The following is a 24,201-nucleotide window of genomic DNA, read 5'->3' on the forward strand; positions in this document are numbered from 1 at the left end:
AGACAACAAGGTGCAGAGCTGGATGAACACAGCAGGCGAAGCAGCATCCTTTCTGCTCCTATGATGCTGCTTGGCCTGCTGTGTTCATCCAGCTCTGCACCTTGTTGTCTGTGGAATTCAAAGTTCTGTCTGAATTTGGGCAAAAGCCTTTGTGCCAACAATTGTAATGTTTTTTGGATTATTTGTGACTGAAATATAGTCAAACTTTGTAAAAGGCTAGCAATGTTCTCCACTGAGTCATATCTTAAATGTAGAAACTGTATATGATTATTCTAACACATTGTGGAATTCTAAATAGTGTTACACTCAGGAATGTATGTGATGCAGATCTATACCTTTGTGGTCAAGTTTACCTCTCCATGCCTCACCACCCACTTGCCACTATGTCATGTCATGTCATGTAGCTGCTGTTTAGTCAGTGATCCTGATATAATAAAGAGCTGTCTAGACAAATTTCACAGAAGAGATGACTCATGCCGTTGTAGCGTAGTGATCACGTGATGAAATTTTTAGACTGTGTTTTTGAAATACATTGTTATAATAGCTACGTTGTAATCCATGTCTGTGTTACAGTATTTTTCTCACTTCCAGTTTCTTTACTGGTATTTTTTTACCCCAAGGTCTGCTGCTGCTTTTGTAGTTGCATTCATAAGGTATGCCAAGCAAAAGTCACAGATCCCCATGGGAAAGGACATTGCTGCTATGTTGCGATTTCTTGGTACCTACCTGCTTTGGAGCAATAACACTATCATGGGATACCTGTCAAAGTAGAGCTGAAGAAAGTTCTCTTTAGAAAACAAGTTTTGCTCTCAAGGAAATGAAGACCATAAAAAGCCTCAACTTTATGTTAATTAACTTGAAAATATTGTAGCTGAAAATATTTTCTCACTCTCAGTTAATCTTTTATTTCGTTTCTAAAAGAAACCACGTTAAAGTGAATAACTTGATAGCTTCCTGATGCCACTCCAATAATGAATAAAGAAGCTATCATTTAGTAGAAAGCCATCCTCAAAGTCAATCCTGACCATCAGTACTATTTTAAAACTGAAATCATTTAGAATTTCTCTTTACAGATTAGTTTTTTAAAATGATGTATCAGAGGTATTTCACTTGTGCTACCCTCCCACATACGCACATAGTGATCTTAATAACATTTTCAGGATTGACTGAATTTTGAAAGACAATCTGACTCCTGGTGGAAAACCCACGACACACAAAGAGAAAGCAGCTACTATGTTTGGCTGGCTCATGAAATGTTAAGACAAAATGCAGACCTTAAGAACCAAGCACGTTCTCCCCATGTCTGCACGGGTTTCCTCTCGGTGCTCTGATTTCCTCCCATAGTCCAAAGATGTGCAGATTAATGATAAATTGCCCATAGTGACCAGGGATGTGCAGGCTATGTGGGTTAGCCATGGGAGATGCAGGGTTACAGGGATAGGATAGGGAGGTGGGTCTGGGTGAGGTGCTCTTCAGAGGGTCAGTGTGGACTTGATGGGCCCAATGGCCTACTTCCACACTGTAGGGATTCTATGATTTAGCTGATTTATGGCATCTGTATTTTCAAACTTTACTGTATGGCTGGGAAACATGGATGACTTGCAGCTATCAGGAAAGGAAATAACAAGTGCATCTTGGCATTGAACCTAACTTTGCTTTCACTTGCATACTTTTGTCCCCATTCTTTCCATTTCTATCCACCTGTAGTAACTTGTCCCTCGATTATAATAAAGGATGGGTTTATTTAAAATTAATATCAACATTAAAATGATATGACTTTTTTTAAGTAAAAGGAACAAAGCCATTCTTGAGGCTATCCCAGTAAGCTAACAATTTTGGAAATTATTTCTTTGGTTACCTTTACCTTCAGACTTGTTCCAGGACTTTGACATTGTTTTGTCCTGTAAGGAGACCAAAGCCAAGCATTGCTTTCTAAATGTTGTGTAGCACTCTTGCCTTTGGGTTACATGGTTCTGGATTTAAGTCCCACTCCAGAACTCTCAAAATTCCAGGCTACCAGTGCAGACCCAAATTTCTGCACTATCAGAGGTGCCATCTTCTGGATGAGAAGTTAAACCAAAGTATCATCTCCACCCCCTCCCTCCTCAACAGCTCAAATGAATATGAATAATCTTATGGCACCAAAGAAGAACAAAGAGGTTAATATTTATTCTTCAATCAGCATTACTGCAGAAATGTTTATCTGATCATTATTGCATTCCTACTTGTGGGACATTACTGTACATAAAATGGGTGCTACACTTGCTGCAATATAGCAGGGACTACGTTTCACAAGTTCTTAATTGGCTGTCAGACACTTTGGAACCTCCTGATGAAAGATGAAATGTAAATGCAAGTCTTTCTTTCATTTTCTGGGATGGGCTTGATGAACCAGCTGGTCTCTTTCTGTCTGTCTTTTCTAAATGTTTACCTGACATTTGCCTACTATTATAGGACTGTCAATTTTAACTTCTTGCATGTATGCATTTTTTTTTTGGTCACTTAGAACGAAGAAGCACAGCATGTAGTGTCTGATGCATGTACTGTCAAGGGACCATCTAAGAGTTTCTAAAATGCAGTTTTACAATATTTGTAATACAAGTGGCTTTAGTATCAAAAGTGGAATTATTCTCAAAAATGTTTACTCCTGTCCCTTTTATTTGTGGACTGCCAGACTACAGTCCATGCATTGCTTCTGACCAAGTATGGTGTAATGAAGTAGGTTGAGGACATTAATTATGTTAAAACTGAGTCGATGTATTTCTAAGGAGGCATTCCAAGAGCATTAGTAGGTAGTAACTGTGCAATGCAGTCTGACAACAGGATTTCAAATTCTGAAATCCTCCCCCCCCCCCCCCCATCCCCGGCCCGCTGCTGCCACCACCACCACCACCAAAGTATGTAGAAAGAGGTATTTGGGATAGAATTGTCAGTCACCTGGAAAAAAATTGTTTTGATTAGGAAGAGTCAACATGGATTTCTAAAGGAGACGGTGTTTCACTGACTTGGTTGAGTTTTTTTGAAGAGGGAACAGGCTCGATGAAGGTAACACTACTGAGGTAGTATACATGAATTTCCAGAAAATGTTTGACACACTACCATGTAACAGACTTGAGGAAAGTTTTGTAGGACATGGCTTAAAAGGGACAGTATTAACTTGGATACAAAATTGGCTTAGTGATATGAAACAAAGTAATTGTCAATGGATATTTTTCAGGCTGAAGGAAGGTTTGTAGTGGAGTTCCCTAAGAGATTGGTATTGGCAGCCTTGCTTTTCCTGATATGTTAGTGATGTGGATCTTGGTGCGCAAGGTACAATTTCAAAGTTAGCAGATGACACAAAACTTGAAAGAATCTGAGGAGGACTGAGGAACTTTTGAAAAATGTTGAAAGACAATATAAAATATCAAGTACAATTCTAAGGGGATTGCATTAACCAAGGTAACTAGCGTATGGGTGTACAGATTGTTGAAGGTGACAGGACAAGTGTAGAGAGCAGTTAATAGAGCATTGCATCCTAGGCTTTATTCATGGGGACATGAACCACCAGAGCAAGGGAGTGATGTTGAACTTTTCAAAGACACATAACAGAACCCAGATGGAATATTGTGTGCAGTAGTGGGCACCACTTTACAGCAAAGTTGTGAAATTATTGGAGTGAGTGCAGAAGTGATTTGCAAGTGTGTGATATTGTATTTTGATTCTCTTTACTAACTCACTCACAAGCGCTCTGTTTACTATACCGCATTTCCATTCACTCATTCATAAAACCGCATTTTTGTAGTATATTGTGCTGTACAAGATAAACTAAATTAAACATCCTGTCCAACCCTAACCCACTACTGTTTCTTTTACATCTTGCAATTTTCATTGGCCCCATGCTGCAAGCAGAGTTTGGATCAGTATCTGAATCAAAGGCTACCTTTGAATAAGTGTTAATACTGTAACCTACTCAGAACCATGCCATCCCCCCATCATGTCTCCTTAACTCACTCAAAACTATGGAAAGATTATGATATTAATTAGCCCTTAGCAACCGTCTCTTGGGACCTGAATAGGTTGGAGGACACCAGTTTCCTCCTAGTATGTCCCTACAATCTGCTGCTCTTTATCCCTTTGAAATGTCCTTGTACACTAACTATTTCTATAACACTGTACTACCTATTTCTAACTTTTATTTAGGATTACCATCTTGTACTAATGTACGGATTTATACTTTTTAGATATATATTAAAGACGGCGCTACCCCCCTTTAAGAAATTTACTATCAAAACAGCACTTCCGTGAAACTGCATGAGCGAATGTGTAAGAACTGTCAAAACTGGCAATAGTAAATGAAATCCCATGACCCAGCTGCAGGAGATCAGTTTAATATCCTCTATTTTTATTTAGTACATATCTAATTTCTCACATATTTAGATCATATAGATCTAGTATTTTTATTAATATTCCTAACTTTAAAACAAGAGGACTAGCACCAGTTAATTATGCAACCTCCGACTGGACAGACATTGTAATTCTGTCAGGAGTAACAGCCAGCATTTAGAAAGTGCTTAAACCATCTCCTTCCCCAGGACAGATGTCATGCAAACTTGTGTACAATAGATACAACTATGTGACACCATAGTGCTAACATTTTAATGTATGTAAAAACTGTGTATAAAAGATGCTACTGTAAAACTGTACTTTGGATTCCATTGCTGCTTTGAACCGTGCTCATGCGGATGGTCAATGAAGAGGCTATTTTCGCCACTCAGTTTTCTGTCGTTACTGATCACAATTCCACACAAGTCTGGTTCCAGGAATGAGAAACTTCAGTTAAGGAGGATAGGTTTAAAAGTTAGGCCTGTTCTCCTGGGAGAAAGACGGCTCAGAGGAGATTTTGAAGGTTTTCAAAATCATGAGCAGGCTAGATAGGAGGTAGGAAGAAGCAGTTCCTGCTCATAAAAGGAACAAGAACTAGTGAGCTCTTTGAAGTGATGTGCAAAAGTAATGAGGATGATGTGACAGCGAGCAGTTATGGTATGGAATGCATTGCCTGGAAATGTGGTGGAACCATGTTTAATTGAGGCATTCAAGAATGCATTGGATGATCATTTGGATAGAAATAGTATGGAGGCAAAAGCAGGAAATAGGTACTAGGTAATGATGTTCATTTGGACAGCTGAAGGAGGAACGACGGGCTCTTTCTGTGCCATAAATATTCTGTGAATCACTGACTAGCTTATCCTTGCAAAACATGCAGACAAAAGATGAAAGGTTACATTGAGTTTTACAAATAGTCCTATTTAAAATATATTAAATTAAGCTGGCCTGGTAACTGCTTTAATTTACTTCAAAAACTCAGCAAAAATTTGTGTTTTCTAAATTGTTTTAGGACATCCAATTTAATTATTAAACAATAGATCTAATCCAGTTAAATGGCACTGAGGGCTGACATGACTAAATTGGAATTGTCATAAATTTGCATTTTTTTTTAAAATTCTTGACATACCTGACATTGGTGAAATAAATACATAGCCAAAAGTCAGTTGATTTAGAAACTGCCTTTCTGTTACCATTGGTGAGGGGTAAGTATGATTCTGTCCACCACACCATCCAATAAATATTAGTGGTAGCCTAGAAGAATAGGATCCATAAGACCTCTTGAGCTTTGGTTAGTGAACATATCAACACATTTTGCATTTGTGGATGGGTATGGCTGTACACTGGATTTTTGAGTGTGTTTATTCTGTTATAGAAGAAGTCCATAGTGATGTACAAAATGGAAGTATTTGCAGTGCATTTTCAAAGTAACCCTCTTGATTCCATTACACTGTCTTCTAAGTATAGGTCTAGCAAAAATTAGGCCTGTGTTTAATGCGTCTGTCGCATACCTGTAACAGATCCAGTTGTACGTAAATACAGCACTGATAGAGATTTAATAATGTGAAAACAAGGCTGTACAGAAAATCATGACAGAATAAATGTGCCTCATAGTCTAGTGCATGTTGGTTTTTCAATGTTGCTATGTAAAAAAATTGTTTCTCTCCCCCCGCTTTTGACTTTTCATATGAGCACACTAAGCCAAGAAGGAGTTTTAAAAAAAAAAACTCATCTATATTTTGATTACACTTACAAAGGTCGGTGACTGTGGAGCCACAAAAATGGGAGCGGTTGCATATCTTGCTGCTGTGTAGACTGTGTAATGAATAGGAGGAAGCCCTGGACTGAGCTTTCTTTGTTTTGTTTACTGGCACATGTGAACCTATTTTTTCAGGAAGCGCCAAGCAGCAATGTGATGCTGTCATGGCCAGTTTCAAAAAAAATAATAATAGGAAGCACTAACAAATCCTTAGTCTGAATAAAGTGAGTTTATTTTCCTAAACAGAGTGGCACAGTTAAGATTGTTCCAAGTTGCAGAAAAATCATTCATTCGTTCCTCCGCGCCCCCACCCCCCCAAAATCTAGATTTTTATCTCATTGTGGAGGAGTGCAGAATTCCAAGCCCCACATTCCCCAGTGAGCTGCGCAAATTGTTTTGTTCTCACCCAAGCCTTTTCATTGTCCTTTTACAGTGTATTAAGGTCTTCACTCTAATCTTTAAGTTATTTTAATTTACAACAGTTTTCTGATGGAAGTGTTCAGGTTTTTAATTTGTGCCTTAATTTTTACTTGTCTAGCGAGGGTGTTAAGTGGTCATAAAATGAAAGTTAAAGAACAAAATAACCATGAGAAACCTAGTAGTAATGAGCCTGAGTGTGCATCTGGATCCAAGGAAAGCTAATTTTATATTTTCAGTACAGAAATAGAATATGAAGCCAAAAAAGTATCATGTATCCCATACACTGATCAGCAAAATAAAGCGCGCAGGGACAGTAAGTGCAGAAGTTGACCAGAATATTGACCTTTTTATTTTAAGAACATTGTTAGATTGAGAAAGTAAGAAAATCATGTTTCGTAGTATTGAACTTTGATCAAATTCCCATTAAGCATGCTGCATCCAATTTTCAACACTTTACCTCTCAAGATGTATTGTCAGCCTTGTAGGATGTGTTAGCATTAAAGTTGTGATATACAAGACCAGTTTGTAAAAGCTTGGTTTATTTTGCCGTGAATTTTGACAGTTGAGGATAATTTAATTGAGTACTTCAAATGGCAATGGGATTCAATGAATTACCTACACCAAAAGCTATTTCCTCCAGATTCAGTATAATGTAAGCTTTTTGGAGCTGTGAAATCAGAAAGCATGTCTTTCTCACAAAACATAGTGGAAATCTAGAACTCTAGTTCACTTCACACTCCTCCCCATCCAAAGCTTCTGAATGGTGGATAATGTTATATTCCTAAAATTGAGATGGATGAATCTTTTGGATACAAATATTCAGAGATATAATTTAATGACTGCAAAATGGAGTTGAGCTAATAGTCATTTATGCTGTGATTCATCAGTGCTGTGACATTAGGCTGAATGGTTTGCTCTGTCCCTTTCTTTCTGATTTCCACCAATAGATTTTGTTTTCATTTGGGTGATGTGTGCATCACTGATTTGACCAGCATTTATTGCCCTTGACAAGATAATGATGTGCAGCCTTTTGAACTGCTGTGGAACACCCTCAAAGCTGTTAGCAATGGCATTATAGGATTTTGGCCCAGTGACAGTGGAAGAAATGGTGATCATAATTTCAAGTTTAATTTCATTTCCTTAAAATAGGGTGGTGAAGTGATTCGAGACAACAAGGTGCAGGGCTGGATGAACACAGCAGGCCAAGCAGCATCACAGGAGCAGAGATTCAGTGGTTAGCACTGCTGCCTTAGTGTCTGGGACCCGGGTGCAATTCCAGCCTTGGGAGAATTTACAAACTTGACACAGTCACCCGTACCTTTTGTGGGTTTCCTCCCACAGTCCCAAGATGTGTAGGTTTGGTGGATTGGCCATGGCAGATGCAAATTTAGGGGGATAGGGTGGGGCCTTAAGTCTGAGTGGGATGCTCTTCAGAGGGTAGGTGCAGGCTTGATGGGCTGAATGGCCTGCTCCCAAACTAGGGATTCAGAAGTCCGAATGGTGAGTGATTTGGAGGGGAACTTGCGAGTGGTTGTATTTGTCATTTCTGTGCTGTCCTTGTCCTTGTAGGTGGTAGTGGTCATGGGTTTGCAAGGTGCTGTCTAAGGTTCACTTGGTGAATTTCTGCAGTGTGTCTTGTAAATGAGCCTTGTATTCTGTAAGTTTCAATGAGACCCGCACCCTCCACCCCCCCCCCCCCCCCGCCCCACTCCCGGTCCACCTCAGTCCTTCTATGCTTTGAGTATAGACCCTGATTCCTCAACTGTTCTTCATTTGATAAACTGAACATCCCTGGGATCATTTCTGTAAACCATCTCTGGACCCCTCTAATGCCAGTACATCCTTCCTTAGATATAGGACCCAAAACTGCTCACGCTATTCCAAATGCAGTCTGACCAGAGCCTTGTGCAGCTTCAGCAGTACGTCTCTGCACGTGTTCTTGCCCTCTCGAAATGAATGTTAACATATCATTTGCTTTCCTAACTGTGAAATGAACCTGCATGTTAATCTTAAGAGAATCCTAGACTAGAACTCCCAAGTGGCTTTGTGCTTCAGATTTCTGAATCCTTTCCCGATTTAGAAAATAGTCTCCACTTCTATTCTTCTTACCAATGTGCATAATCTAACCTCTTTGCCCACACTCCTAGCCTGTCCAAGTCCTTCTACAGCCTCCCTACCTCCTCAACACTACCTGTCCCTCCACCGATCTTTGATGATCTGGATGAAGGACACAATGTATAACATGATTAGTTGTGATCCCGACACTGATCCCTGTGGAACTCTGCTAGTCATTGGCTGCCATCCTGCAGGCCAATGTCTACTCTTGCCTCCTACCTTTTAGGATATCTTTTTTAAAAAAAAAAAATACTTTTACAATCTTGTTATTAGCTAGCTTATTTTCACATTTAATCTCCTTCCCCCACCCCCATTGCTTTTTATAGTTGTCTTCTGCTGTTTTTTTTTTTAAATTCTCTAGCTTTTCACTAATCTTCGCGCTGTATGCTTTGTCTTTTATGCTGTCCCTAACCTCCCTTGTCAGCCATGTTTGTCTCGTTCTCCCCTTAGTATGGTTCATCCTCCTTGGGATGAATTTCTGCTGTGCCTCCTGAACTTCTCCCAGAAAACCCTGCCATTATTGCTCCACTGTCCAAATACTAGGCTTCCTTTCCGGTCATCTCTGGCCAGTTCTTCCCTCATGTTTTTACTCAATTGTAATACCGTTACATCTGATTCAAGCTTCTCTTCTTTAGAATTCATACTCCGATATGTCACATTATGGTCACTGCCCCCGAGGAATTCCTTTACCTTTTAAGCTCCCTAATCTAGTCCAACTTGCATCACCAAATCCAGCATAACCTGTTCCTTTGTGGGGTCTATGACAAGCTGCTCCAAAAAACCATCTCATAGGCATTCCACAAATTCCTTTTCTTGTGATCTATTACCAACCTGATTTTACCAATCCACCAGCATATTTAAGTTCCCCACAATTATTGTAATACAGAAAAATTTGTATTAATCAGCATCTATGGGATGAGGAGTGTATCGGTTGATCAAATATTCTGGTTGATTAAAAGGTCCACATAATCAATGTAAACGCACACATTAAGTAACGGAAATGTAATGCAGGGGGTACACTCATCACTGTTCTACTTTATTTACAGCACAAATCACTTAAATAATAATGCAACTGTGTTTTAAATAAAACTTACCAGCAGAGAGCCTTTTCACTCACACCATCAACTGACCACTCAAACATCATGGAGATCGCAATAATACAGTAAACTTCTAGTTTTTTTATTCATTTGTGGGATGTGGGCATTGCTGGCTGGCCAGCATTTCTTGCCCATCCCTAGCTGCCCTTGAGAAGTTGGTGGTGAGCTGACTTTTTGAACCACTGCAGCCCTCCTGCTGTGGGTTGACCCACAATACTATTAGGGAGGGAATTCCAGGATTTTGACCCAGCAACAGTGAAGGAACGGCAATATATTTCCAAGTCAGGATGGTGAGTGACTTGGAGGGGAACTTGGAGCTGGTGGTGTTCCCATATATCTGCTGCCCTTGTCCTTCTAGATGGAAGTGTTCGTGGATTTGGAAGGTGCTGTCTTAGGATCTTTGGTGAATTTCTGCAGTGCATCTTGTAGATAGTACACTGTGCTGCTACTCAGCGTCGGTGGTGGAGGGACTGAATGCTTGTAGATGTAGCGCCAATCAAGCGGGCTGCTTTGTCCTGGATGGTGTCAAGCTTCCTGAGTGTTGTTGGGGCTGCACTCATCCAAGCAAGTGGGGAGTATTCCATCACACTCCTGACTTGTGCCTTGTAGATGGTGGATGTGCCTTGTAGGCTTTGAGGAGTCAGGATGTGAGTTACTCGCTGCAGTATTCCCAGCTTCTGGCCTGCTCTTGTAGCCACTCTGTTAATGTGGTGAGTCCATTTGAGTTTCTGGTCAATGGTAACCCCTAGAATGTTGATAGTAGGGGATTCAGTAATGGTAATACCATGGAATGTCAGGGGGCGGTGTTTAGATTGTCTTTTATTGGTGATGGTCATAGCCTGGCTTTTGTGTGGCATGAATGTCACTTGCCACTTGTCAGCCCAAGACTGGATATTGTCCAGATCTTGTTGCATATGAACGTGGACTGCTTCAGTATCTGAGGAGTCACGAATGGTGCTGAATATTGTGCGATCGCAAACCTCCCCACTTCTGACTTTATGATGGAAGGAAGGTCATTGATGAAGCAGCTGAACATGGTTGGGCCTAGGACACTACCCTGAGGAACTCCTACAGAGATCTCCTGGAGCTGAGATGATTGACCTCCCACAACCACGACCATCTTCCTATGAGTCAGGTATGACTCCAACCACTAGAGCGTTCGCCCCCAATACCCATGGATTCCAGTTTTGCCTGGGCTCCTTGATGCCACACTCGGTCGAATGCAACCTTGATCTCAAGGGCTGTCACTCTCGCCTCGCCTCGCCTCTGGAATTTAGCTCTTTTGTCTATGTTTGAACCAAGGCTGTAATAAGATGAGGAACTCAGTGGCCCTGGCAGAACCCAAACTGAGCGTCACTGAGTAGGTTATTTCTGAGCAGGTGTTGCTTGATAGCACTGTTGATGACACCTTCCATCACTTTACTGATGATCAAGAGGAGACTGATGGGGCGGTAATTGGCCGGGTTGTATTTTAGGTATATATTTTTTGTTAGTTTGTCAAGAGCGCCAGTTCATAATGTGCTGGTTTAAAAAAAAGCTTGTGGTAGTATCTTTCTTAGGTGCCTTTTTTATCTCCTGATTTATTTTCTGCCCCACATCCTAACTACTGCAAGGAAATCTGTACATAACTCCCATTAGAGTCTTTTCTTCCGTTGCAGTTCCACAACTCAACCCACACAGATTCTATGCCTTCCCACCCTATATTGCTTCTTGCTATCAATTTTAGTTTCATTTCTTACTAGCAAGGCAACCCCACTTCCTCCGCCCATCTGCCTGCCTTTTCAATAGGGCTTGTATCTTTGGATATTTAATTCCCAATCCTGATCCCCTTATAGCGCGTCTCATAATGCCAATAACATATCCACCAATTTCAAATCTGCTCTACAAGCTCATTTACCTTGTTACATGTACTGCATGCATTTAAGTAGAACACCCTTAGTCCTGCGCTGACCGCCTCCTTCACGTGGCTGTCCTGTTGTCTGCTGTGGTTGAGGTTAGATGTTTTTTCCATATTATGCCCTGCTATTTGTTCTGGAAGCTTTAATAACCTCTCCTGAGCTGCCTCCCCTTGCCATCCCCACCCTTGAACTAGTTTAAAGTACTTGTGACCTAGATTGACCTCAGATTGCACCATCCGTTCATCTACCATATTCCAAATGCTTTGTGCATTCCGATACAAAGCCTTTAAGTTTGTTATACTATTAAGTTCCCCTACACTTGTGATTCCTTTGTACAGTATGATATTCACATATTCTGTCCCTTGTTTTATTTTCCGGTAACAGTCAACCCCATCACTAACAAGTAATCCTACTTTCTCCTGTACCTTTTTTGATTTTATAATTTTCCATGCAACTGAACCCCTCCTCCCCCATTATTTAGTTTAAAGCCATATCTAAAGCTCTAGATACGCAATTCGCCAGAACTCTGGTTCCAGTACAGTTGATTGAAACAGCTCCCTCCTTCCCCAATACTGATGCCAATGTCCCATGAATTCAAATATGTTTCTCCCACACCAACCTTTGAGCCTTTTGTTTACCTTTTTAATCATCTTGACCCTGAGCCAATTAGTTTATGACTCAGGTAGTCATCTGGAGATTAACGTTTTGGTTCTGCTTTTTAACTTAGCCCCTAGCTGCTCATATTCACTCAGCAGAATCTCCTCTTTCCTCTTTCTATCTATAATGTTGGTTGTGGAATCACTTAGCTCTAACCTATCACTTGCTGCTTCTGCTATTTCAAGTCAAAATATTGGAAAGTACATAATTGATCTATTTATGAACTGGCTCGGTTTTATTTTTGTGATACCAGTTAGATTTTCTATCCTTAAATGTAAAGCTGCTCTCCCGCACTTCAACAACTGAATAATAAATTGATCAGGATTTAGTCCCTACAATGATGTTTTCCCAATTTGACTCTCACCTGTTAACCATGTTCACTTTGGCAGACTCAATTAAATTTTGCCTACTGTGCTTTGGGTGATGTAATGTTTCTTGGAAAATAATGCCTTCCCATAAGTTATTGCTAGCAATGCAGATGAAGATTTCAGTTACTTTTTAAACTGCAAGACTATTACTGTATTTCTTTCCATGCTAGGTGTAGCACCACCAGAATCTTCAGTAAAAAGAAAATGTTGAATCTCTATGTAGACAGGATAGATATATGAAGAGGATGCCCTTGTTGATGGAACCCCATTGTGAAGGAAGTGACAAATTGGCTTTAATTCAATACCACACAAATATTCTAAACAAAGAACAATTCATACCTGCCTTTTCTTTGTGATTGTTGCTGATAAGTCACCATAAATGTATAACTCATTTGACAGGAAATCTGAATTTCTGTATTGTGTAGGTTAACAAAGTGATAATTTGTATCTCACCCTATTGATTAATTTATTCACTAATGTAATTGACCATTAAATATATTAGACATCAAATTTAAAAATGTGAAGTCTGGGAGATGCTTGGCATCATGTAAGCTAAATTCCTTGGTAATATAAATCAGATAATTAAAAAATGTTATGCTTGGATCAGCAGTTTATATTGAAGTGCATCATTTTGATTATGAGCAAATGTTGTTGGAACGAATCAGAATAGGATGAATGCTTTAGAATTCTGCACTGGTTGGAATGAACCTAAAAATCTATTATGGAAAACATATTCCTGGCCTAAGCCAAATATTTTCTGTGCAAGATCACTTGCTACTGACTCTGAAAGGTTAACAAACATAATTCAAGATTTGCAGTTTTTCTCATTTTCATATTTTCTCTTATCCATTTTAATTATATTAATTAATTGTAATAAGAGCTGTAACAGAAGAGTTCATGCCTGTATGAATCATCTTTGAAAGCTTAAACAAATACAGAATTTCTTAACAATGTCCATCTTCTGATTTTAGTTTACCATTTCACTATCAAAGTGATTTGATGGTAGATTGTAGAGAATATTCCATAGATCTAATGATTGTATTCGTAGGCTCTAAATGAAATTGGATATATATTTGAAAGTGATGAATTTGGAAAACTATGGAGATAGTGCTGGAGAATGACATGGCTGGATAGATCTTTGGGGAGCCAGTACTGACATGATGAGCTAAATGGCCTCCTGTGCTGTAAAATTCTATGATTCTATACTTCAATCAGTTATTAAAGAAGACTACTATATTTTAGTGTATTTCTAACTTGCTGTCTCCCTTATAATAGAGAAAAATACTGCAGATGCTGGAAAGCTGAGACATAGCAGATTTGGCAGCGTATGTGGAGAGAGAAACAAGAGTTAATGCTTTGAGTTCAGTATGACTTCTTCAGAAGCTCTGAAGAGAAGTTATACAAAACTTGAAGTATTAACTGTAATCCTTTCTCCACAAATGCTGCCATACTGGTGGTGTTTTTTCAACATTCTTTGTGTTTGTTTGTGCTTTCTCTTGACTGTGTATTTTAAACATAAAAGCTAGCATTCAGAATAGTGGATTTGGAAAAGTTGCCTCAATTGTGATGCATGCAGCAGGAAGACTAAGTTGGCCGGTCAATGGCCACTGTGACTGTAATTGCAATATATTCCCCCACTGGGATCAGTATTCCAGGTGGTTATGTTCTGGAGTGAAAGCATTTGTTGCTGACTGAAATTCACTATGAAGTGCAAATTTCTGGCTCATTATCTGTCTTTAGTAATTTACTGCCCTGTAATTGTGCCCATTGGAATTTCTATGGATTTTTTGTCCTGGAATATTGCAATGCTTTTAAGTTTGGCTGATGAGTACTTTTTTTTTAAAAAGCCTTAATCTAATAAATACAGCTCAAGCCCTGAATTATTTTCCATTATTGAATTCCAGTAGCTGTTATTTTATAAAGCATTGCTCAAAATTAGGATTTTTTTTTTCCATTTTGGCTTTATCTAACAATTCTACATGTGCGTAGTGCTGAATGTTTGGAACTGTTGGCATATGTGTGTTGTGTGTGGAATAATCTGTTGTTTCTTATCTTTTCACTGTTAGATGTTAAGTTGATGTCTTTACTGCAGAGCTACAACTGTGTGCTGTGAAAATTAGTCCTCCGAATTTTGGGGCAGTTGCTACAGCACCAGGAACCACCCCCAAATACCTTTTGTGCATTTGCTTTCCCTGTGCAAAGTAAGTTTAAGCACTCCACACACCTTGACCAAATAAATTGGCAACAACTGAAATACTAAATGCTCACATTGTCCTCTGAAGTGACTTGCTTGTCATTGGCATGATCTAAACCAGTTTCAACAAAGATTCAACCCCAAACATCTGTTCTCCTCTTCCCCAGAAACCTGGCAAGTGCTACGAGTGTTCTCTGTATGTAGATTTGCAGCATCTGAAATATTTAGCATTTTTAATAAATCAAAGTCAACAAAGTGCGCTCCATGCAGAATTTTGGCTGGTAGTGCAGATCCAGTTATGTAATATAAGCCAAAGAATGGATATGGCACTGTCCCAACAAGATAGAAACTGTCATTATTAGAAGCCTGCTGAATGGTATTTTCATTGTTTTTTGGATGAATAAGTGACATAGTGGGGAGAAGGCAGTGAGGAAACTTAGCTGAGAACTTTAGATGATGACTACATCCATAAATTGAAGCTCTGCATAATGTTGGGGACAAAAGCAGGTGGGGTATCATTTATCTGCCTGTCTGAAAATCGAAAAGACCTAAAAACCGAAGGTCTTTTTGAAACTAGACCCAAACAGCTGTCGAAACAGATTTCTGGCCTTTTTTGGGGAAAACAACTTCACTTGGCCAAAATACACCCTAATGGATCTAAAAGGTGAAGCCTTTTGTTCAGAGACCCAAACTCTGTTGTCGACAGGTCTGTTCAGGTCCCTTCAGGTCCTTTGGAAAATACCCTAACATAGCTAAAAATGAAGTTATGTTCAAGCCAAGTTAAGTTTTGACCAAAGGGCCCAAAAGGGCTCAAACAGACCCAAATTGGACCTGTATGCATTTAGACCTATGAAAACCAAAAGTATCCTTTATCCAAGAAACAGCTGGTCCCAAGGTTTTTGGATATAGGAATCGTGACTTGTAATCTGTATGAATCAACTATTTCAGACTGAAACTGAAGCATGGTTCAAATTTTGGAGCTATTCATTTCTGATTCAACTCCGCTGATAATTATAGGAGTTGACATAATACTTGCAATTGTGATATGTATGTAACAACCAAAAAAGCAAAGGAAGAACAAACAAACAACAAAAACTACCTGCATTTGCTTCTGTGACTAAACAGGACAACACATTTACAATGACAACTTCACCCAACTCTGATCGGTTGGAAGTGAGTGTAAATTAAGCACTGTCTGACTGTCTGTCAGACCGCTAAAATATGGTACTGATGATCACAAATGACCTGACTGAATGGAACCCTTTTCTATTGATGAAGTAAATGTCTTATTGTATGTCATTGTCTGAGCAAAGTGTATGCGGAATTTAACCTGAGAGAAGCTAGCTGTGTTAGCGAAGTCTACCACCCAAGCTTCAGCACAGACCTTGCCACAGGGAAACAGGATGAAGTGATGTGATTTTGCACAAATTGAATTGGTAACATTCTTGATGCATCAAGGATGTTGGCTGTTAGGCTAGCTTATTCTTTCAGATATTTTTTATTAAATTCAAATTTTACTATCTGCCATGATGGGATTTAAATCCATGCCCTAGACCTTGGGTTCTGGATTTCTAGTCCAGTGGCATTACCACTGCACCCAATCCCCATAATTGACTTGCCCATCACAGCACTGACCCCAGTAAAATCCCTCCCCTTAGTCAGTCCTGAAGGTTTGTACACTATGGCCCATTCCCCCACCAACCAACTTAGAAGGACAGCTCCGACTGATGAGTAACCGGGTCCTTGACAGATCTCTTTGCAGCTCCCCAATGACTTGCCAGTAATACCCAGACTCACTGCCCTGGACCTGCAGAACACATCATGGTCCACTTTTTGGACTGTAATGGTACGGAACCGCATTCCCACCACCCCCCACCTCCTCCAAAACCCGCTGATTGCTGTAAATGGCCCACTGACCATCTTCAAACTCCAGGACTGATACTGTTCCTTTGACTGACTATGGCCACACCCCTGATAATTGTTCCCCTCAACGAGGGCTATTCCCCTTAGACTTCTAGATATGGCCATTTTGGTTGAAGCACGCTGTGTTTAATGTGTAAGCTGTTGGCCCATGGTGTAAGTCTAACATTTTAATGTAACATGGTTCCACAATAACATGTCCACTCCCTTAATTGTTCATTGTTGGCGAACATGACAGTCTGCCTGGATTTGTTTGCACCAAAAGGCAAGGCAAAGCAGAAATGCTGTGAGCATGTAAGTAGGTATGGTGAGTGAATGCAAAGAGAGCAAGCTAGGATCCCTGAGATACACTTGTTCTCAAGTGTGAGATATGCTTTGCGTGCAGCAACAGGAACTCATCAGTGACCTCCAAACTGCCTAATTGAAGAGATGAACTATAGTGCAAGAGTTTGAGATGTGCCATTGTGATGTGTTGAGACTGGCACTTTGAAGCACTGAGATGGGGAGGCAGTTAATTAATTCACATGAAGTGTACTCTGAGGTATTGGGAATGCTGGCTAAGACTGGAGATTCAGGACACCAGCGAGTTGCAGCCAACTGGTACTTGTTTTAGGCTTTCTTGTTGGGATTGTCACCATCTAGTTTCCTTCCATTGCCTAGGAAAATGGTAACTTGTGAATAAAGTGGAGGCACACAGTGTGGGAGAAAATGAATTGAGGCCTGCAAGATATTCTTGGGAATGGGCAATTGGGAAGTTTGTTTTTTAAAAAAGCTGGAGAGGCAGGCAGCAGAGACCTCTCTGATTCTACGTTTTCCTATGTTATTTTTCAAATTAATATTCTGGTGCCATATGTTCATTTGAAATAGGGTTAAAATAAGGATCAAACTAGCATTTTACGTTCTAAATGTCCCTGGGTTTTGTTGCAGGCACAGCACAGAGATCGTTTCATCCAAGAGCGCTATGGAAAATATGACATCAGTGACCCATTCCTTGCTCTACAAAGGGATTGTGAGTCGATCAGGGGTGGAAACTGTGGTGACAAGCAGCCTGTGTGTACCAACCCACTATCTGTACTCAAAGTGGTAATGACACAGTGCAAGAAGATGCAGGAACGAATGGTATCCCAGCTGGCTGCTGCAGAGAGCAGACACCGTAAGGTATTGCTTTAAAAAAAAATGATATTGCATGCTATATTATTTCATGATTATGCAAATTTTGAAGAAGGGGTTTGGGACTAAAACTAAGCATAACTGCTCTTTTCAGAGAGACAGCACAGACACAGCTGCAGAATAGCTCCTTCTGTGTTGTAGGTTTTTACGATTCTTCACATCCTTGTACTGTCGTTATTGGGGGGTCCGTTAGCACATTTGGCTGAATGACTGATATGCGATGCAGAGTGACATCTACGTTGTGAGTTCAGTTCCCATACCGAAGGTCCCATCTTTTCGACCTCACCTGAGGTTAAACCACTACCAGTCATGTCCCTCTAATAAGAGAGTCGTCTTGTGGTCCTTTGGGACTGTGATGACTTTACTGTCATCATTATTTGTTCACAGGATGTTGGTGTTGCTGCCTGGGCCAGATCCCTAATTAACCTCAAATGGTGGTGAGTTGCCTTTTTGAACCACTGCAGTCTGTGGGGTGTAGATATAATGGTGCTGTTAGAAATAGCTTTTCAGGAGTTTGACCCAGCAACAGCGAAGGAATGACGATATAGTTCCAATTCAGAATGTATGGTTTGGAGAGATTCTTTGGATAATATGTTCCCTGCATCTCCTGTCATTGCCCTTCTTGGTGGTAGAGTTCGTGGGTTTGGAAGATACTGCTGAAGGATGCTTGATAAGTTGTTGCAGAGCTTTTGCGTATGGTACACATCTCTTCCACTGTGCATCAGTGTTGGAGGGGGTAAATTTTCGATGTGGGATGCAAATTAAACAGGTTCTCTTGGATGCTGTTGAGTTCTGTAGTGTTGTTGAAGCTGCAAGTTTAGGATTGGTGGAGAAATGTACAGGTCACTCATTTTTAGAAGTGTTGCCGAGACATTTTTTACTTTAACACTTAATTCCAGTCAGGAATTCTGTGAATCAGCCAATGTTTTCTACAGAAAAACCCAAAGCACTGTGGATGCTAGAAATCAAACAAAAACAAGTTGCTGGAGAAACTCAGCAAGTCCGGCAGCATCTGTGGAAAGAAGGCAGAGTTAACGTTTCGGGTCCAGTGACCCCTGTTCAGTGTTTATTACAGCTAGCTCTTTGCCCATGCTGCAGAAAGTAGATCCAAAAGTGTTGTTTTATGATTTTCTGAGGGGGGAAAAAATGTTGGATTTAGCAATATGATCACAGAGCACATAAACATCACAGTCTAACAGTGCAAACTGAATGCCAGGGTGGCAGTTCTAAAGATGAATCTGTTGCAATTTCTTCATAGTCTCAGATACCATGGAGAACCATGATACCACGCTGAAGTACTAGAATCAGTATGGAATTGTATGTTTGAATTTCCTGTTGTACAATGGAGATTGGACCACCAACTTCTGCGTAGTGCTTTTCATGGCCTCGGGACATCCCAAAATGATGTACAACAATGAAGAACTTCTGAATTGTTGTCACTTTTGTAAAATAGAAAGACGAATAGTGAATCTCCAACACTAAGATTCTACAATTTAATATTGTTTAAGGAACACTCCAGGAAGTGTGTCCCACATTCAGAATTGCAGTGAAGCAGTCTGATAAGAGGGTCTCACAGTTAGCGTCACAGTGGAGCAATCTGCAAGGAGTGTCCTGCAGCTACATTACAGTGCAGCAGTCTGTCAAAAAGTGCATTCTGGTTCAAGCAAGAGATGCCTTTCATTTGTTTGGGTAGAGTCAAACTCCAATGTTCATTTGTTTCCTTGATATGCTACTGTACAGAACCGAACTGCATTTATGACTGGGTAAATATATCTATATATATTAAACCATTTTTATGAATAAAGTATGCTTTTGAAATTTAAAGTCAGCCAAAAAGTGATATAGGACAAGAGGAAGGTGCTGATTATGTTAGTAAGGTTGGTGAGTACTTATACTATTTGTATTACTTATTTTGTAACGTTTTTAATTTGAGTTTATATTTTGTAAGGGCAATAGTGCTAATGCCCAGAGAGTGCGGGCCTGAGAGTAGTCAATATTATTTGATTTTAAGGGCAGTCAAAGTGTTTAATTTTAAAGAGGGTAAGATGGAAGGAGAGCTTGAGTCTGACATTCTTCTGTTGCCGTATGTAGGAATACTGGCACCACACCAGAGCTCATTACCAGAACGTGTGCAGGAAATGTCTCCAGCTGGAGGCCCTGAAAGCCCGAGTTTTGAAGCTGGAGCAGTGACTGGGGACACTGGAACATCCGGACCACGGAGAGTATCATGGCTAGCACATACAGAGAAGTAATGGATATTCACTAGACAGAATAAAAGGACTATGCTGGCAGTGCAAGATTCTCCTTTGGCCATTCCCCTGCAAAATCTGGATGTTTCTGCAGGGGAATGATCTCTCCATAGAAAGTAGCAACAGCCAAATTCATTGCACTGTTAGGCACTGCTGCATGGGAGAGCAGGAGTCTGGGAATGCTATATTAATAGGGGATTCAATCATAAAGGGAATAGATACAATTTTTGTGCCCACAAATGAAACTGTGAAAGTATGTTGCCTCTCGGTTGCTAGGGTCAAGGTTGTCTCAGAATGTCCTGTAGCTGCTCTGGAGTGGAAGATAAACAGCCAGTGGCCATGAAACACATTGGTACCAATGACAGGATCTTCTTAAAAAAAAAGGAATGAGATCCGTAGAACATTGGGAGTTAGGAAGCAAGTTTAAAAAGTAGAATCTCAAGGGTAGTGATCTCAGAATTGCTACCAGTGCCACTTGCTAGCCTAAGGGAAGAAGTAGGGATATACTAGATGAATACGTGGCTGGGAGATGGTGCAAGGGATAGGATTTCAGATTCCTGGGACGTTGGAACCTGTACTGGGGGATGTGGGACCAGTACGTTGCTGACAGATTCATCATGACCAAGCTGGAGCTGATGTCCTAATGGGAGTACTTGCTAGTGCGGTTGGGGGAATGTGTGGGGTTTAAACTGAAATGGAAGAGAGATGGTAACCTATATAGGGAGACAGAAGAGAGGGGAAACAACAGCAAAAACAAAAAGACTGGGAAATGAGGGACAAAAGAACTCAAGGGCAGCAATCAATCAGGGATATAGTGCAAAATAATGTAAATGTGAGTAAGAATGTTAAAAAGACGAGCCTTAAGGACTTGAGTTGAATGGGGGATTTGCAATAAAGTGGATGAATTAGTCATGCAAATAGGTGTAACTGGGTATGATATAGTTCAGATTAGAGAGGCATGGCTGCACATTACCAGGGCTAAGAACTTAAAATGTGGGGTATTTCATTTTTTGAAAGGACATACCAAAATGGTAAAGGAAGTGGGGTAGCCTTACTAGTTAAACAAAAAATTAATGCAAGCAACAGTGAGGAAGGATATTGGTTCTGGTGAAGTAGAATCTGTGTGGTAGAGCTCAGAAATGCTAACGGCTAGAAAACAGTAGTGGGGGTTGCATATAGACTCCCAAACTGTAGTGGTAATGTTGGGGAAGCATTAAAAGGAAATTAAAGATGCAAGCAATAAAGGTACAGCTGTGGTTGTAGGCACCTTTACCCCGTCTATAGAATGGCAAAACAATAACAATATCATAGAGGAAGAATTCATGGAATGTCACGGGATGATTTTCTGGATTGATATGTTGAGGAACTAACCAGAGAACAGACATTCCTAGACAGTGTTGAGTAATGAGAAAGGAATAATTGGCAGTCTAGCTCTGTGTGACCCCATGGGGAAGAGTGACCATAATATAGAATTTTTAATTAAGATGGAGAGTGATATAGTTGATTGAGACTAAGGCCCTGAATCGAGTCACAGTTTAAAGATACGGGTAGATAATTTTGGACTGAGATGAGGAGAAATTTCTTCACCCAGAGAATGTGAGCCTGTAGAATTCTCTACCACAATAAGTAGTTGAGTTCAAAATATCAAATGTTTTCAAGAAGGAATTTGATGTAGTTCTTAAGGCTAAAGGAATCAAATGGAATGGGCAGAAAGTGGGAATGGGTTACTGAATTGGATAATCAGCCATGATCATGATGAATGGCAGAGCAGGCTCGAAGGGATGAATGGCCTGCTATTTCTCCTATTTTCTATATTTCTAAATATTGGCCAGGGCACTGAGAGAACTGCCCAGTTATCTAGGTATCCCATCAAGTGTGTCCGTGAATCCTGTGTGATCTTTTTATGTCTTGATTGTCCCAGTTGTGTAAACTTAATTAAATTAATTTGACTTTTACAATCCCTATCACAGTGTGCAGCACTGATTTTTTAAGTTGGATTCTTTGCAGTTATGGTTGGGTTTTCAGTAATTGTAAGTTCAGGGGAAGAGAGGAAATTACATAGAATGCCAGTTGGAACAGAAAATTCCACTTGAATTGCTTTAATAATGTGTTGAATCCTTTTTATGGCAGTTCTCCCATTAATTACATGGATCATACATACACTGCAAATAGTATAACTGAAAAGATCACATCATTTACTGAAAAATGCTGACTAAGTGCCAATCTCAATTGTGGTATGTGAATTATTCCCAAAGGACTGCACTAAATGTGTACTCATACATGTTTAATCAGACATTTTGTTATATGAATCAAGCTATTGTCAATATTAAAGTGGTGAAGTATATCTCCAGACAGACTTCTAACTGAAGTTTAAATACCTGCTGTCATTGTAATTCGGGATGTATCATTATGGGAGAATGGTAGACAAGTTTTTTTTTAATTAACCTGGTAAAAATGTGCACTACATTTATTACTTTCGCAGGCCATAGTGAGGCTGCCACGAGAGCTGTCAGGCCTTCAGCTAAATAAAGCAAAGTCTCTGCAGTCTAAACACCTGTTAATAATTAGTGCAATATCTCCAAATTTGCAGATGGCAGTGTTTGCTGTGAGGAGGATGCTAAGAGGCTGCAGGGTAACTTGGACAGACTGGCTAAGTGGGCAGATACTTGGCAAACGCAAAATAACATGGATAAATGTAAGGCTATCCCCTTTGGCTGGAAAAACAGAAAGGAAGATTATTGTCTGTACGGTGGCAGTTTAGGAAAAGATGAGGTGCAGTGAGACCTGTATGTCATGGTGGAACATTCACTGAAGGTTGGCATTCAGGTGCAGCAGGCAGTGAGGAAAGCTGATGGCATGCTGGCCTTCACAGTGAGAGGATTTGAGTATCAGAGTAAGGATGACTTACTGCAGTTATACAGGGGCTTGGTGAGGCCGTAGCTTGAGTTTTGTGTGCAGTTTGTTTCCTAGTCTGAGGAAGGACATTCTTGCTACTGAAGGAGTCCAGCGAAGGTTCACCAGGCTGATTCCAGGGACTGACATATGAGGAAAAACTGGATCAACTGGGCTTGTATTTGCTGGAATTTAGAAGAATGAGGGGGAATCCAATAGGAACATAAAATCCTGATGGGACTGGACAGGCTAGATGCAGGAAGAATGTTCCCGATGTTGGGGAGGTCCAGAACTAGGGGTCACAGTCTACGAATAAGGGGTAGGCCATTCAGGACTGAGATGAGGAAGAATTTCTTCACTGAGTTGTGAACCTGAAGAATTCCCTCCCACAGGAACCTGTTGGGGCCAGTTCATTAGATGTATTCAAGAGGGAGCTGAATGTGGCCCTGAGGTCAAAAGGTTCAAGGTGAATGGGCAGGGGGCAGTTGATCCCAATGGTGAAATTTACAGTTGACCTAGCCTCAACAACTACTTTGCAATGGTATTTTGATGGGTGTGAGGTTCTAAATTTCTCCTGTCATTTGTGTGAAGAACTGTTTCCCTGACATCAACCCTAAACACTCTAGCTGTAATTTGAAGGGTAGCCTCTTCCTTTTGGACTTCCTTATCACAGTAAATGGTTTCTTTCCATCTGCCTTATCAACTGTTTAATCACCTTAAACAGCTCTTGGTCTCTGTACTCAAGGGAATACTAAATTAGAAACGAGATGGCCTTATTATTGACGGCCCTTCCAAACCTGTAATCTCTCTCCCACCTAGAAGAGGAAGGGCAGCAGGCACGTAGGCACACCAGCTGCGAGGTCCCCTCCAACTTATGCAGCATTCTAGATTGGAAGTATGTTATCAATCCTTCATTGTCATTCGGTCAGAACCCCGGAACTCCCTATCTAACAGCATTGATTGCTCAAATAAAAATACGAACTCAGCAACAAAATTCCGAAGTCATATTGCCCTCAAAGCACTCGCTCTCTTTTTCTCTGTCCACAGATGCTGCCAGACCTGCTGAGTTTCTTCCACATTTACTGTGTTTATTATGG

The 24,201-nt window shown here is 40.3% G+C and overlaps 1 protein-coding gene across 1 annotated transcript in view; it reads left to right on the top strand.

Moving 5' to 3' along the window:
- cttnbp2nlb (CTTNBP2 N-terminal like b) overlaps positions 1 to 24,201 on the top strand; it is an 85,386-nt gene that overhangs the window by 43,525 nt on the left and 17,660 nt on the right. The window contains exon 3 of the mRNA XM_020512467.2: positions 17,721 to 17,951. Coding sequence (XP_020368056.1) covers positions 17,721 to 17,951 — 231 coding nt within the window. The remainder of the gene's footprint in view (positions 1 to 17,720; positions 17,952 to 24,201) is intronic.

The sequence above is a fragment of the Rhincodon typus genome, chromosome 25 (genome assembly GCF_021869965.1).
Source record: "Rhincodon typus isolate 14 chromosome 25, sRhiTyp1.1, whole genome shotgun sequence".
NCBI classification, from domain to species: domain Eukaryota; kingdom Metazoa; phylum Chordata; class Chondrichthyes; order Orectolobiformes; family Rhincodontidae; genus Rhincodon; species Rhincodon typus.